Consider the following 13,494-nt stretch of genomic DNA (forward strand, 5'->3'; position numbering starts at 1 on the left):
TCCCATACTGTGAACTTTAGTCCTGAAACAGGCTGAAAACAATTTAGTATTTTTTGAGACAGGCTTTTCTGTGTAGCCCTGGTTGTCCTTGAACTCACTCTGTAGACCAGCGTAGCCTTGGACTCACAGAGATCCACCCACCTCTGCCTCCCTCCCAAGTGCTAGGATTAAAGCTGTGTGCCATGACCAACTGGCCACTATTTGACACCTTAAAAAAGTATTTTGTATATGGGTGCTTTGCCTGCATGAATGTATGACTGTGCATGCCCGGAGCCTGAGGAGGCTGTAAGACATTCTCTGAGACCAGAATTATAGACGGATCATGAGTCAGCATATGGGTGCTCAGAACTGGCCCTGGGTTCCCTGCGAAATCAGTCAGTACCCTTCACTGCTAAGCCACCTCTCCAGACCCTGGGCTATCCTTGTCCAAGCACTGTGCATCTTTCTGTTCATGGATGGGAGTGTGACAGGATAGGAATGAAACCAATAACCAAGGATGGAGACCTGGACTGGGGCAGTACAGCTCCCTAGAATCCCCAGTGAGGGGCTAGGGGGCAACTCAGGGACAGAACATGTATTATACAAAGGGCCCTGGGTTCTTTTGTCAGCACAAAAAAGACAAAGATCCAGGAATAGAGTAACCATGTAGCTAAATCTGCCAAAAATGAAATGCCTCATAGATTTATTTACATGTCAAAAGTATGTAATCCAGGCTGGCTTCAAATTCTTGCATAATGACGACTGGCCTGCCTCTCCCTCCAGAGTCATGAGCCGAGCTCCACCATGCTCAGCAACCAGAGGCATCAGCTACAAGCCTAGGAACCTCTGCTTAGAAACATCCCAGCCGGGGTTAGCCCTCAGCCAAGTGTCTGGGGTGAGACCCTCTGAGATGTATGCTCTACACTCTTTAGTCCCACAGAGCAGAGCCTTTGTTTTCCAGCACTGTCTGTTCCTTTGTGCCCCCTGCAAGGCATTACCCTTTTCTTGTCCATCTCTGATTCCCATGGACCTTCCAGAAGCTCCTACAGCCCTTTGTCAGGGTCAGTTTGAAGGCAGAGAAACTATATATAGACCTTCAAGGAAATCCCATGGATTCATTCAGCCAGACTTGTTGCAATCACAAAGACCCGAGTTCAAGTCCCCAGAATCCACATAAAGTGGGACACTGCTGCATCAATCTGTAATCCCAGCACTGCTACAGCAGAGTGGGAGGTGGGAACCAGAGACTCCCTGAAGCTACTGGTCAGCTAACCTGAGGATTCGGGCGAGTACAAGAGGCCCTGTCTCAAGATGTAGGACCTGCTCCCTGAGTTGTCCTCTGCTCCCTGCTCTCACATACAGACCTATCGTATCGTGGGACCTGTGTCTGTGCTCACAGGCACTCTCTCGAAGTCTTCCTGGACAGAGACCAGGTGCCTTCTCCCCAGAACCAGACTGAGCACTGGCTCCTGAACATGTCATCCAGACAGCCGGGTCGGGTGACACTGGTAGCGCGGTCAGGCATCGCTGGAGCCCTCCATTTGTTTTTATTCTCAGGACACAGTCTGTATATGCAGGAGGGTCACACAGCCCATGCCTGTCTCACAAACACACACATGCACACTAAGTCACAGCAAGAGGACAACCCTGGAGCTGGGGTGAGTCTCAGTCACCAAGGCCTAGAAATCCATGACAGCCATTATCCTCACAGCTTTGGAGGATGGTGACAGTTTCTCTCCCTTTCTTGTTTTAGAGACATGATCTTGTTACTAGTCTAGGCTAATCCTCCTTCCTCAGCCTCCCTCCTGGTCATAGTGACAGCCAGAGCCCCACCACTAGCTCTCTCATAGCCGCCTCTGACCTCCAGCTTTCCACTCCTTCCTAGTACCTCTCTCTCAGACCTGACACACCATCTAGGTCTCCCCTGCTCATCTCCCTAGCCTCTTGGATATTTCTGTAAAAAGGGCGCGTGCATGTGTGCATGCACACACACACATACACACACACAGAAGCCCATGGCCTCTAGGCCCAAGGAAGAGTGATTCAAGGAGTCCATGATCTAGGCACTGAAGTGAGAGACAGTGGGGAGTTCCCACCCTTAAGCCCTAGGTATTCTAGGGGCTCTGAGGCACAGGGGACAGTCGAAGTCCTGGTGGCCAGCACCTAGAAAGCATCATGCTAAGAGACTGTCAGGTGCTGGTGGAAATAGAGGCCGAAGAGGCTGGAAAGCAGCTGGCAGGCAGCGGTCCACCAGATGAGGTAGGCCAGCACCCCACGGAGGAAGAGGGGCGTGAGCAGACTACCCAGGATCCTTGCGACCTGGGCAGCAGTCTGCTGGGCCTCATCTCCTGCTGGGTCTACAGAGATCAAAGTGTCTGAGAAGTGGGATGGGGCCACTGGAGGAGGAGCAGGGCCCAGGGCCCAAGAGTATCCACCTGCAAGGATGAAGAAAGGAATTATGGGTGGAGACAAAATGGAGGGAGTCTAGAGGCTGCCACACCCCAAGTTATATCTCAGGGACGCCACCCACATTAGCCTGATGGTCCTGCCTCCAACCTATAGGTCTTGTCTGCAGCCTTGCCCAACCCTTACCAGGCCACAGCCCCATCTCTACCCACCAGCTCCACCCCCTCTCCTGCTGGCCCGCCCTCTCTCCCAGCAGCCCTGTACCCAGGGTCTTGAGCAGCAGTGTGCCATGCAGAGTGAGGATGAGCGGAGTCAGGTACTGCAGGCTCACCACGGTCACGTAACAGTAAACTCGGACCACCTGGCGGGGGAGGCAGTGAGACTGCAGGGGGGTGGTTTTTCCAGGGAAGGGACCCCACAACCAGGTCCCCTCAGCCCCAGGACCGTCCCTCCCTGAGCACACACCCGCTGCTGTATCTCTCGGGCCTCAATTCGGCCAGCCTCCTTGCGCAGCTGCTCCACGCGAGCCTTGGCCAGGCACAGGTAGGCCTGCAGGTGTGGCCGGGTCACCGCCAGCCGCAGCAGACACAGGGCCACCAGCACCCAGAGGCGCAAGGAGTCAAAGGCCCCTTCTGACGGCCTGCAACAAGAGCCAAGCAGGTAGGGAGTTTGGGTGAGGCCTCTTTCCCCAGGCCACGATCTTTCCAGCTCATGGCCTCAGACACCCCAGGTCTCTCAGCAGCCCCCAACACGCACAGAGAAAAGGTCACGTTCTTCATAGATGCCTGATACAGGAAGTCCCGAGCAACCGGCTTTGTCCAGAGCCACAAGGTGCACAGGGGCGACAGGAAGCTGGCGTGCAGGAGCAGCCTGGGGGCGAGCAGCAAGGTAGGACCAGGCTCCTGACCCCTCCCACAACCTCCCTCCCACCCAGGGAGACCCGCCTAACTGCATCAGAGGCCGGTCTGCAGACAGGGTCAGGGCATCCTGGTGGGTCTGGGCCAGCCTCAGGCCAGGGAAAATGAGGAAGGCTCCCAGCAAAGAGCCTAGCACTGCCAGTCCAAGGCGGATGACCAGCTTGACCACGGGGAGTCTGAGGAGAAGAGATGGTCTCAAAAAACCCACCTGTGACTGGTCAGAATTCAGCCCGCAGGGAGTGGGCTATGGATGCTCCCCTACCTGCACCCACCCCCAATATCCAGTCCCCCAGACTCACGCCCAGTCCCAATCCTGCTTCTTCAGAACAGGCTCTAGGTTCTGTGTGACGCTGGCCAGGCCTGAGGGAAGGAGAGGATCAAGTGACCTCAAGTGCTATGGTTTCCAAAGAAGCCAGGCTGACTGGACTTCCAAGCTTTCAGACCCACCTGTCTCTGCCACCTGAGTGCTGCCCCACCGCCCTCAGGCTTTACAGGTGTGGGTGGCCAATTTCTACCTTTTACATGGGTGCAAACTCATGTCCTCACGCCTGTAGAGCAAACGCTGGCATACTGACCCAAACTCTGGGCTAGACATCTATTTTAATTGAACCTGTATTTTCCTGTGCTGAAGCGCAGCCCAGGGCTTCCACACATGATACAAAGGTGCCCTGTCAGTGAGCCCCGCTGGGACCAGACTGTGCAGGATTCTTCAAGAAACAGAAACTAGAAGCCAGGCATGGTGGCGCACACCTGTAATCCCAGCACTCTGGGAGGCTGAGGCAGGCGGATCTCTAAGTTAGAGGCCAGCCTGGTCTACAAAGTGAGTCCAGGACAGCCAGAGCTACACACAGAAACCCTGTCTTAAAAAGCAAACAAAAAACAAACAAGCAGAACTGGGGGCTGGAGAGATGGCTCAGAGGTTAAGAGCACTGGCTATTCGTCCAAAGGTCCAGAGTTCAATACCCAGCAATCACATGGCTCACAACTATCTGGTTCCCTATTCTGGTGTACAGGCACACATGCAAACAGAATGCTGTCTAAGTAATAAATAAATAAATGAATCTTAAATAAATAAAAAAAAAAAAAAAAAAAAAAAGAAACAACCTAGGACTGGGGAGATGGCTCAGAGGAGAAGGCACTGGCCAAGAGGACCCCAGTTTGATTCCCAAGACTCACAGAGGGTAATTCATGCTCTGAGATACCCAACACCCTCTTTTAGTCTCCAGTAGCACCCCCACACTAACACATACATTCACATAATAAAAATTGTAAATAAATCTTGAAGCATGGGGGCTGGAGAGACGGCACAACTGAGAATGCCAATGGGGGCTGGAGAGATGCTCGGAGGTGAGGAGCACTGACTCCCAAAGGTCCCGAGTTCAACCCCCAGCACCCACATGCCTGCTCACAGCCATCTATAACGAGATCTGGGGCCCTCTTCTTGCCTGCAGGTGTACATGCAGACACAACACTGTATAAATAAGCAAATCTTTTAAAAAAGAACAGTAACTGTAGCTGGGCATGGTGGGGCACACCCGTAATCCTAGTACTCAGGAGGCAGAGGAAGGTGGATCTCTGCGGGTTTGAGGCCAACCTGGTCTGCAAAGTAATTCCAGGACAGCCAGGGCTGTTACACAGGGAAACCCTGTCTCGGGAAAACAAAACACTAACTGCTTTTCAGAGTCCTGGGTTCAATTCCTCGCAGCCAGGTGGTGGCTCACAACCATCTGTAATGGGATCTAATGCCCTCTACTGGTGTGCACGGAGACATAGCACTTACATACATAAAACAAATAATTAAATAATAACAAACAAAACAGGGGCTAGGGAGATGGCCCAGCAGTTAAAAGCCCTTGCTGCTCTTTCACAAGACCCACGTTTGTATCCCAGCACACACGTATCCCTTGCAAGCCTCTCTAACTCCAGTGCCCTCTTCTGGCCCTTTGTACGTACTGCACAATCTTGGTTCACTTTATAGTAATAACAGATAAATCTTAATCCCAGCACTCTGCTGGCAGAGTCAGAAGGATCTCTGTGAATCTGAGACCAGCCTGGGCCACAGAGTGAGGCCGGTCTGGAAAGAAACAAAAACAAAGTGGACTGGGTCCCAAGCATGGAGGCACACCCACCTGGCTCCAGGCCCAGCTCCAGGCTCTCCTCCCGCACCACCTGCACCAGCATGGCCAGGAGGAGGAAGAAGAAGGCGAAGGAGAGACACACGGAGCGCTCGCCACCCTCCTTGGCGCTGAAGTACAGCCGGGTCACCATGAGGAACATTTTGCTGGAGTTAGAGTTAAGAAAGCCAGGGACAGGCTGGGGGGGGGTCCCCAGAGCCACTTCTCCAGGGTACAGTCAACACTGCAGGAACTGGCCTTGGGTGCCTCAAGTTTAAACTTGGGGTTTGGGATCAAACGAGCTGGGGGCGCTGGTACTTGGTTGAAGGTGGCCTAATGACCTATGGTCAATCAGAAATCATCACAGCAGCTGCATCTATGGGAGGAGGGACAGTAAAAAGCCCATGCAGGGATAGCATTTGAATGCTATGGAAAAGGCAGAAGCTATGTTTCTTCTAGGGGGACAGTGGATAGAACCCCAGCCTCTGTGTGTAAACCCAGGGGCCTCTTCCTGTGTGCTCAGCCACATCCACGGATTCTGAGCCAAGTTCACCTGTACAGACACCCTGTACAAGGCTTTAGTTAGTATTTAAAAGCAAAAGACACTCATTGCCTCCATCAGCCACCTTAAAACTCCCCTAAGATACAACCCCCTCAAAAGGGTTCAACTCTGAAATCTCCCCTCCGACTCACACCCTGAGCACTTGGTAACCAGCTGATCCCCGAGGGGTCTGCGCTTTCTCAGACTGGGGTCCCCAGCACACCTGGGCCTCGGCTCTCAATGCAGAAGGACAGGTCTTTCCCAGCTCAGCTGGCCTGGTGACATGCTTTTTGATGCAAAGAATATGCTAGAAGTTTTGGGTAAAAAGATGGCTCAAGCGGTGATGGTGTACACCTTCAATCCCAGCATTTAGGAAGCAGAGGCACGGTCATCTCTGAGTTGGGGCGAAAAAACAAAACAAACAAAAAAGGATGGGCGGTCTCCCAGCTGTCCCCTGGTTTTCTTGATTCTATAGACCTGGAGGGAAAGGAGCCCACCACAAACACAGACCGTGTGTAACGCAGTACTACACACCCATCAGCTGAGTGCTGGAGGGAGAGCCAGGAGGTCGAGACCGGAGCGGCCTGCACACCTCCAACTCTGGAGCAGGTTTCGGGCACAGTGGGAGACCCCACAGGCTGCAAGTTAGAGGGGCCCGAGTCCCACTCACCCACACGCTGAGCCCCAGAGGAAGGATACAGAGAGAAGGCCAGGGTGAGCAGACACCAGAACACAGCGATGTTGGTCTCCTGAACCGGGCCCAGCACAAAATAGTAGGCCTCCGTGAAGAGGTATACACCGACGGAGTACACAGCAAAGTCCACAAACCACTGGTATTCCAGAAAGAAGCGCAGGACTGCGGGGACAGGAGCTCAGCAGTCTGCTCCAGGCTTGCCTGACCCAAAGCCCTCCTGGGCAGGTCAGCCTGGCCTACAGCCTGGACCCCAGCATGGGGTAGGGGAGTAGGGACTGAACTGGGTGTTACCTAGGGCATCCACAGCCGTGAGGGGACAGGTCGCCAGCTGGAAATGGGCATCTCGAGGCACCAACAATGGCTTCTCATCATGAAGGCCATTTGCCCACCTGAGCATATGGGAACAGTGAGAGGTGACATCTCTGGGCCTCCTAGATGGGGTGGTGCTGGCTTGGAACAGGGCCAGCCCAGAGCAAACAGCCAGGAACACAAGATGCTATCTGCAGCCACCCAGCAAGTAGCACTGTAAGTGGTAGGAGAGGCCATGTTCCCCAGCCTGGAGCCCTCAGGCAGGAGTGAGGCCTTCCCTGGACAGGCGGGCATAGCTCTGCCTGGGCTCCATGGGGTCAAAGGCAGATCACTCACCGCTCCTTCCTGCCCCTGGGCCTTGGTTTCCCTGCCAGCACCCGCAGTTCCTCCTCAGATGGATGGACGTACCGGAACAAACTGAAGGTGAAAAAAGTTAGGAAAGCTTGGCCCAGGGGCCCAAGGCAAAGCTGTATGGGTGCCCTTGATCCCTGAGCCCCTTGTGGCTGCGTCAGTCCTCCTCGTCCCGTGATCTCAGAACTCCCCTAGCTATGGCTACACCCAGGCACCCTGGTTCACCTGCCCACAGGACAACACTGCCCCAGCTCTGCCAATGCCCAGTGCTCTAGTCTCAAGACAACAACCACCTGTAACAACAGTTCTTAGAAAAGGCATAGACCACAGACTACACACACACACACACACACACAACTGAAAAGAAATCTGTTTTTTAAATGCTAATGGCAGGCTGAGGTAGGGCAATTGCCTGTAAAGGCAGCCTGAGGTACAGTGTGAGACTCTATCTAAAAACAACAAGACTTGGGGCTTCTCTGGAGGACCCGGGCTGGATTCAGCCCCTATGCCAGGCAGCTCACAACTGTCTGTAACTACAGCTCTGATGCTTCTGTCACCCCCAGGTCCCTGTGTACAACCCCACATGTACAGACACACACCTACACAAAACCAAAAGTAAAAAAAGAAGAAAGAGGAGGAGGCCACATCCACCAGGTGACCTGGGTAGGGCCAAAGCGGAAGAGCCTGCCTCACCTGCCATTGCAGAGCAGCCAGCGGGCGAAGGAGCAGTGCGGCGCCAGCCTGTGCATGAGGGTGGCCGCAAACAGTGTCACCACCAGCTGTGCTCCGAGGACGGCCTGAGGGAGTGGCTCTGGTCAGAAAGTCTCAAGCTCCCTGAAGTAACCCTGGCTATTTATAGGGAAGGTGGGCGGAGGGGGAGGGCCAGAAGATAAGCCAGAGTCCATCTTGGGAGTCCCAGCTGACTTGGTGCTCACCCCAGCTTCATCAGTCTTCAAACCTTTGTCCCTGGTGTATTTTTGTTGTTTTATGGCCCTGGTTGTCCCTATGCTCAAGCTGGCCTGGAACCTATGGAAATCTGACTGCCTCTGGCTCTCCAGTGTTGTGATTACAGTCCAGAGCCATCACACCCAACTAGTTGTTTAAAGGATGTTTCCTTCCTTCCAGGACTGTGCCTGAGTTCCAGGCCAGAGAGAGGGGAAAGGGCTTCTGTAGCCCAGGCTGGCCTGGACCTCAATGTGTGGCTGGAGATGACCTTGAACCGCTGACTCTGCTGCCTCCTGAGTGCTGGGAAGACAAGTGTGCACCCACACCCAGTTTGTGTGGTGCAGGAACGGAGCCTCCCATGCCCGGTGGCCACCTCACCAAAGAACGCCCCAGCCCTCCACCACATCCTAGACAGTTCAGAGCACAGCCTCACAGACCTTCCAGTCAGAAGTTGAGCCAGGCACCTGCTTCACACAGAACTAATTTCCATAATTATCTAATCATCCAAACTATGTGCCAGGCGAGCTGTCTGCCAGTGTTCTGCTGTTATAGCTAACTAACATGAAATACAGATTAAGATAAAAACCAACTGGTCATTAAAAATAATCTGTGAGCCAGGCGTGCGGGTGTACACGTCTGTGTAGGCTTTTAGAAACAGGGTTTCAGTGTGTAGCCCTGGCTGTCCCGGAACTGGCTCTGTATACACCAGGCTGGCCTGGAAATCAGAGGTGCCCCGGCCTCTGCCTCCTGAGTGCTGGGAATAACGCAGGCCACCACTCCAGCTCCACTGCCTGGTGAGACCGTTTGCAAATAACATTTTTTTTAACGGGTTAAAATAAAAAAAATAAAGGAGGGGGATGCTAGGGAGAAGGTTCAGGTTGCTCTTCCAGAAGACACACGTTCAGTTCCCAGCATCCACTCGGCAGCTCATGGCCTTAACTCCATCCCAAGGAGTCTGTGTGGCTTCTCTGGCCGCTAGTAACAGCAGACACACAGGTGGTACACGGACACACAAACAAAACGTGCATACTTAATAAATAAATATCGTGATGAAAAAACTGTTTAAAAAGAAAAACAGAAAGCCGTGGCACAAGCTTGTCATCCCAGCACTCCGGAGGCAGGAGACTCAGAAGTTCGAGGTCACCCTAGGCTACGAACAAGTGCTGGTACAACCCGGGCTACATGAGACCCTGCCAGAAAACAGAGCCTGCTGCCATCCGGGCTCCCTCAGTCCTGACCAGAGCCCTGCTTCCCTCCCACCGCGCGCGCCCGGCACCACGACTTCACCCACTTCCAATCGCCCACCAGGCCGCCAAGCCTTCGGGGGTGCCCCTCCGCTCAGCCGGGCCGTCCTCCTTCCCCACAATATCCGCGCCTCCCTCCGCCTTCCCGGACGCCGCACGGCCCCCGAGAGGAACCCCACGGGGCCTACTCACCATGTCTGCTCCTCAGGTTCACCCACGCACAAGGCAGGAGGCGGGAAGGCGTCGCGGGATCTCGGCCAATTAGAATACGGATCCTGTTGACGAGCATCCGAAAAAGCCAGTCGTCGGGCTACGAAGGGGTGCGCGATGCATGCCGGGAATTGTAGTTCTAGCTGGTGCATGAGCCTTTCTGTCTGCTCTTTTTCCTTCTTTCTCTTATGTGCCTTTCTTCTTCCCCCCGTGTGTGTGTGAGATTAACGCCAGTCTGCTGCCTCTGTTCCCCTAGGGTGGAGATTTAAGGCACTCATCAACACGTGGGACCTTCAAAAAAAAAGTTTCCTTTCTCAGTCAGGAAAGGTGGCTTTAATTCCTAGCGGAAGCAAGTGGACATGCACGTCTGTGGGTTTAAGGATAGCCTGGTCTACAGGGTGAATTCCAGGACAGTAAATGCCACACAGAGAAACCCTGTCTCCAAAATAAACGGGGGTGGGGGGAGAGGGAGGGAAAAAGGGAGAGAGAGATTGACAGATAAGATTCCTTGGTTAGCCTGGGCGGTGGTAGCCCATGCTCTTTTGTTATTTTTGTTTTGTCTTTTGAGACAGGGTTTCTCTGTGTAACAAGCTCTGATGGGGGCTGGAGAGGAGCTCAGAGGTGAGAGCACTGGCTGCTCTCTCAAAGGCTGGGTTCAGTTCCCAGCACCACATGGCTCACAACCATCTATAGTGAGATCTGGTGCCCTCTTCTGGCGTGCAAGGAGAAAACTGTACAAATAATAAATTAAAAAACCGTTAACAAAAAATAAATAAACAAACAAACAAAAAACTAAAACTAAGACAAACCTTGACTGTCCTGGATTCGACCTCAGCCTACCCAAGTGCTTTTGTTTTTTTTTTTTTTCAAGACAGGGTTTCTATGTATAGCCCTGGCTGTCCTGTAACTTGCCTTGTGGACTCTCAGACTTAGAGATCTGCCTGCCTCTGCCTCCAGAGTGCTGGGGTTAAAGTCCTGCACCACAGCTCATAGGTGTCTGGGCAAGTGCAGCGTGCCCCGGGTCCGCAGGCGGGACCAGCTCCTTTGAACTCGAAGGTACACATGGCTGTCTACAGACTGAGGAAGGGGCTTGGCCTGGACTTGGGTCCCCTGCAGGGACAGTGCTCACTCCTAACCAACCAGTAACTTTCTGGTCCCCATTTTGTTTTTATTTGGGGGAGTGTTTCTTACCACATTTATTTATTTGTGTGTGTGGAGGGCAGAGGACACCTTGCTGGAGTCAGTTCTCTCCTATCATCTAGCCGCAGGGGATCACACTCAGGTTTCACAGGAAAGGCCTCAGCCCACTGAACAAGCTTTCTGGCTCTGTTTATTTTTAGGGAGGTCTGAACTTTGTTTCGTGGGCAAGGATGGCCTTGATTCTGATCCTCCAGCACACCTTGCGCCTGCTGGGGGTGGAGCTCAGCTACGCACAGGCAAGCCCTGCACTGTGTGAGTGGCCTCCCTAGCTCGCTGTGCAGTTACCCAGATCCAGAGTGTAGTCTGGACATCTGCTTGTGGCTCACTTCTCTGAGCCAAACTTTTCCCACGAGCAAGCCAGATGTGGCTGAACACAGGGTTGTCTGCTCTCTTGGAGGGATGAGGCAGGAGAATGCATTAAGTTCAGACACAGCCTGGGCTGGGTAGCCAATTTGAGGCTGCTAGAGCTGCTTATCATAAAACTGTCTCAAAAAAACAAAGTGTAGTCATCAGGCATGGTGGTGCATGCCTGTAATCCTAGCACTTAGGGAGGCAGAAGCAGGAAGATCTCTGTGAGGTCGAGGCCAGCAGCCTGGCCTACAAAGTGAGTCCAGAACAGCAAACGCTACACAGAGAAACCCTGTCTCAAAAAAACAAAAGCCAAAACAAAAAACAAAATTTAGAAACAGGAAGGGACAACTGCTAGGCCAATGAGATGTTTGGACAAAGGAGGTTCTTACCAAGGTGACAAGTTGAGTTCCAACCTTGGCACCCACATGGTGGAAGGAGAGAACCAATGCCTGCAAGTTGACCTCTGACCTCTAACCTCTACACAATTCAAACATACATTATGCACTTGCACACACTGATACAATAATCTTAAATTTTTAAAGGGATGTTGCCTGGGCTTGGCAGCTCACACCTCTAGTTCCTGCATGATTGAGAGAGAGGAGGTCTTTTTGGGGTCTTTTTGTGTATGTGTGAGTTTGGAGCTAGCCTGATCTACATAATGAGTCCCAGGCCAGTTAGGGATACATTGTCAGGCTCAAATTCCAAAAGGCTCAACAGGAAGAAATTTTGGGCTTATGTAATAAAAAACGCTGGGAAAAGAGCCACAGTGTGATGTGGTCGCGCACACGTGTGACTCAGGGCTTGAGAGGCCAGGTCAGGAGGCTTGTGAAGTGGAGACCAGCCTGAGATGGCAGTCTGAGCTCTACAAGGAGACCCCATTTTACAACCCAACAAAAGCTGTTACATACTACAACCTCGGTCTCAGACAAACCTTGATCAAGAACTGAGTGTGACCTTAGGACCCCACAGTCCTTCCTGGGTGGCTTGGAGAAAGGACAGCTCTGCCTCTGTTAAGTCCTGGGCACCACTGGGTGTCTGACTGCCTTACAGGGTACATTCCCGTGGAATGATGTCTACACATTTGACTATGCTGCTTCTGTGGGTGAACCTGTCACTGTTTATGAATCTCTGGATGTCTGTGTGAGGTCATTCACAATGACTTCGATCCTCTAGACTCGGAACGTTCTGCTGAGAGAAGGTGGGTGTTTCTGCTGGAGTTACAAACACCAGACCGCACCTGGCTTTTTTGTAAGTGTGGGATTTGAACTCATGTAATTATGCTTGAGGTACAGCTACTTTGTTCCGTGAGCCATCTGGGTCTCGTTTATGGTCTGTCCAGTGTGCTATTATGTCAACTTGACAAAAGCTGAAGTCATCTGAGTGGAAGGAAATAGAGAAAATGCCTCCATAAAGTTGGGCTGTAGGCAAATATGTTGTCATTTTCTTAATTAGTGATGGATGTGGGAGGCCAGCCCATAATGGGTGAATGGGTGGTGCCATCCCTGGACTGGTGGTTCTAGGTTCTTCTTCTAAATTTTATTTGCATTGGTGTTTTTCTTGCATTCGCCTGTGTGTGGGGTGTCATATTCCCTGAAACTTGAGTTACAGACAGTTGTGAGCGGGCCTATTTATTTCTTAGAAACCTTTCTATACCCTTCTGGCTCAACATCTGGGCTATGGAAACCCGAGGAATCTTTCTAGAACCCAGCGGCCTCTCCTGGGTCCTTTCAGGCTTCACAACCTGTCTTCAGTCTTGTGTGCATGCAGCAGGTGCTCATTGCTTCAGTCTTGTGTGCATGCAGCAGGTACTCATTGCTTCAGTCTTGCATGCAGCAGGTGCTCATTGCTTCTGTTTCTTAATGAGCCCCAGGGCTTAGGTGGAAGGGGAGGGCTGAGCCTAGAAACCTATTTTTAAATTTTTATTTATTTATTATGTATACAATGTTCTGCCTGCATGTGTGCCTACATGCCAGAAGAGGGCACCAGATCTCATTATAGATGGTTGTAAGCCACCATGTGGTTGCTGAGAATTGAACTCAGGACCTCTGGAAGAGCAGCCAGTGCTCTTAACCTCTGGACCATCTCTCCAGCCCTAGAAACCTGTTTTTTAAAACTTGTTTTTACACACACACACACACACACACAGCTGAGTGCTGAGTGTGGTGGGGAACACCTTTAATCCCAGCACAGAGAAACCTTGTCTCGAAAACAAAGACCATTTGGACAGTTATGC

At 52.3% G+C, this 13,494-nt stretch overlaps 1 protein-coding gene across 1 annotated transcript; it reads right to left on the minus strand.

Annotated features, from left to right (window-relative positions):
* Window positions 1–650: 650 nt before the first annotated feature.
* Window positions 651–9,737, minus strand: Tmem161a (transmembrane protein 161A). The gene is made up of 12 exons (XM_055618677.1): window positions 9,693–9,737; window positions 8,005–8,108; window positions 7,297–7,377; window positions 6,943–7,040; window positions 6,657–6,813; window positions 5,432–5,583; window positions 3,602–3,662; window positions 3,335–3,478; window positions 3,142–3,255; window positions 2,851–3,025; window positions 2,650–2,746; window positions 651–2,414 (listed from the first exon to the last, which is right to left on the minus strand). Exons 1-12 carry the CDS (start codon window positions 9,693–9,695, stop codon window positions 2,158–2,160), a joined length of 1,443 nt encoding a protein of 480 aa, XP_055474652.1. The 5' UTR covers window positions 9,696–9,737; the 3' UTR covers window positions 651–2,157.
* Window positions 9,738–13,494: the final 3,757 nt, after the last annotated feature.

This window comes from Psammomys obesus, unplaced genomic scaffold (assembly GCF_907164565.1).
Source record: "Psammomys obesus unplaced genomic scaffold, mPsaObe1.curated_primary_1811, whole genome shotgun sequence".
Lineage (NCBI taxonomy): Eukaryota > Metazoa > Chordata > Mammalia > Rodentia > Muridae > Psammomys > Psammomys obesus.

Excerpts from the sequence above, each read along its gene's own strand:
- Tmem161a (XM_055618677.1), bottom strand. Across the intron at positions 3,479-3,601 it reads AAGCAGGATTGGGACTGGGC|ACTCCCCGTGGTCAAGCTGG; the intron begins GTGAGTCTGGGG and ends TCTTCTCCTCAG. Across the intron at positions 2,747-2,850 it reads CCCGAGAGATACAGCAGCGG|GTGGTCCGAGTTTACTGTTA; the intron begins GTGTGTGCTCAG and ends CTCCCCCGCCAG.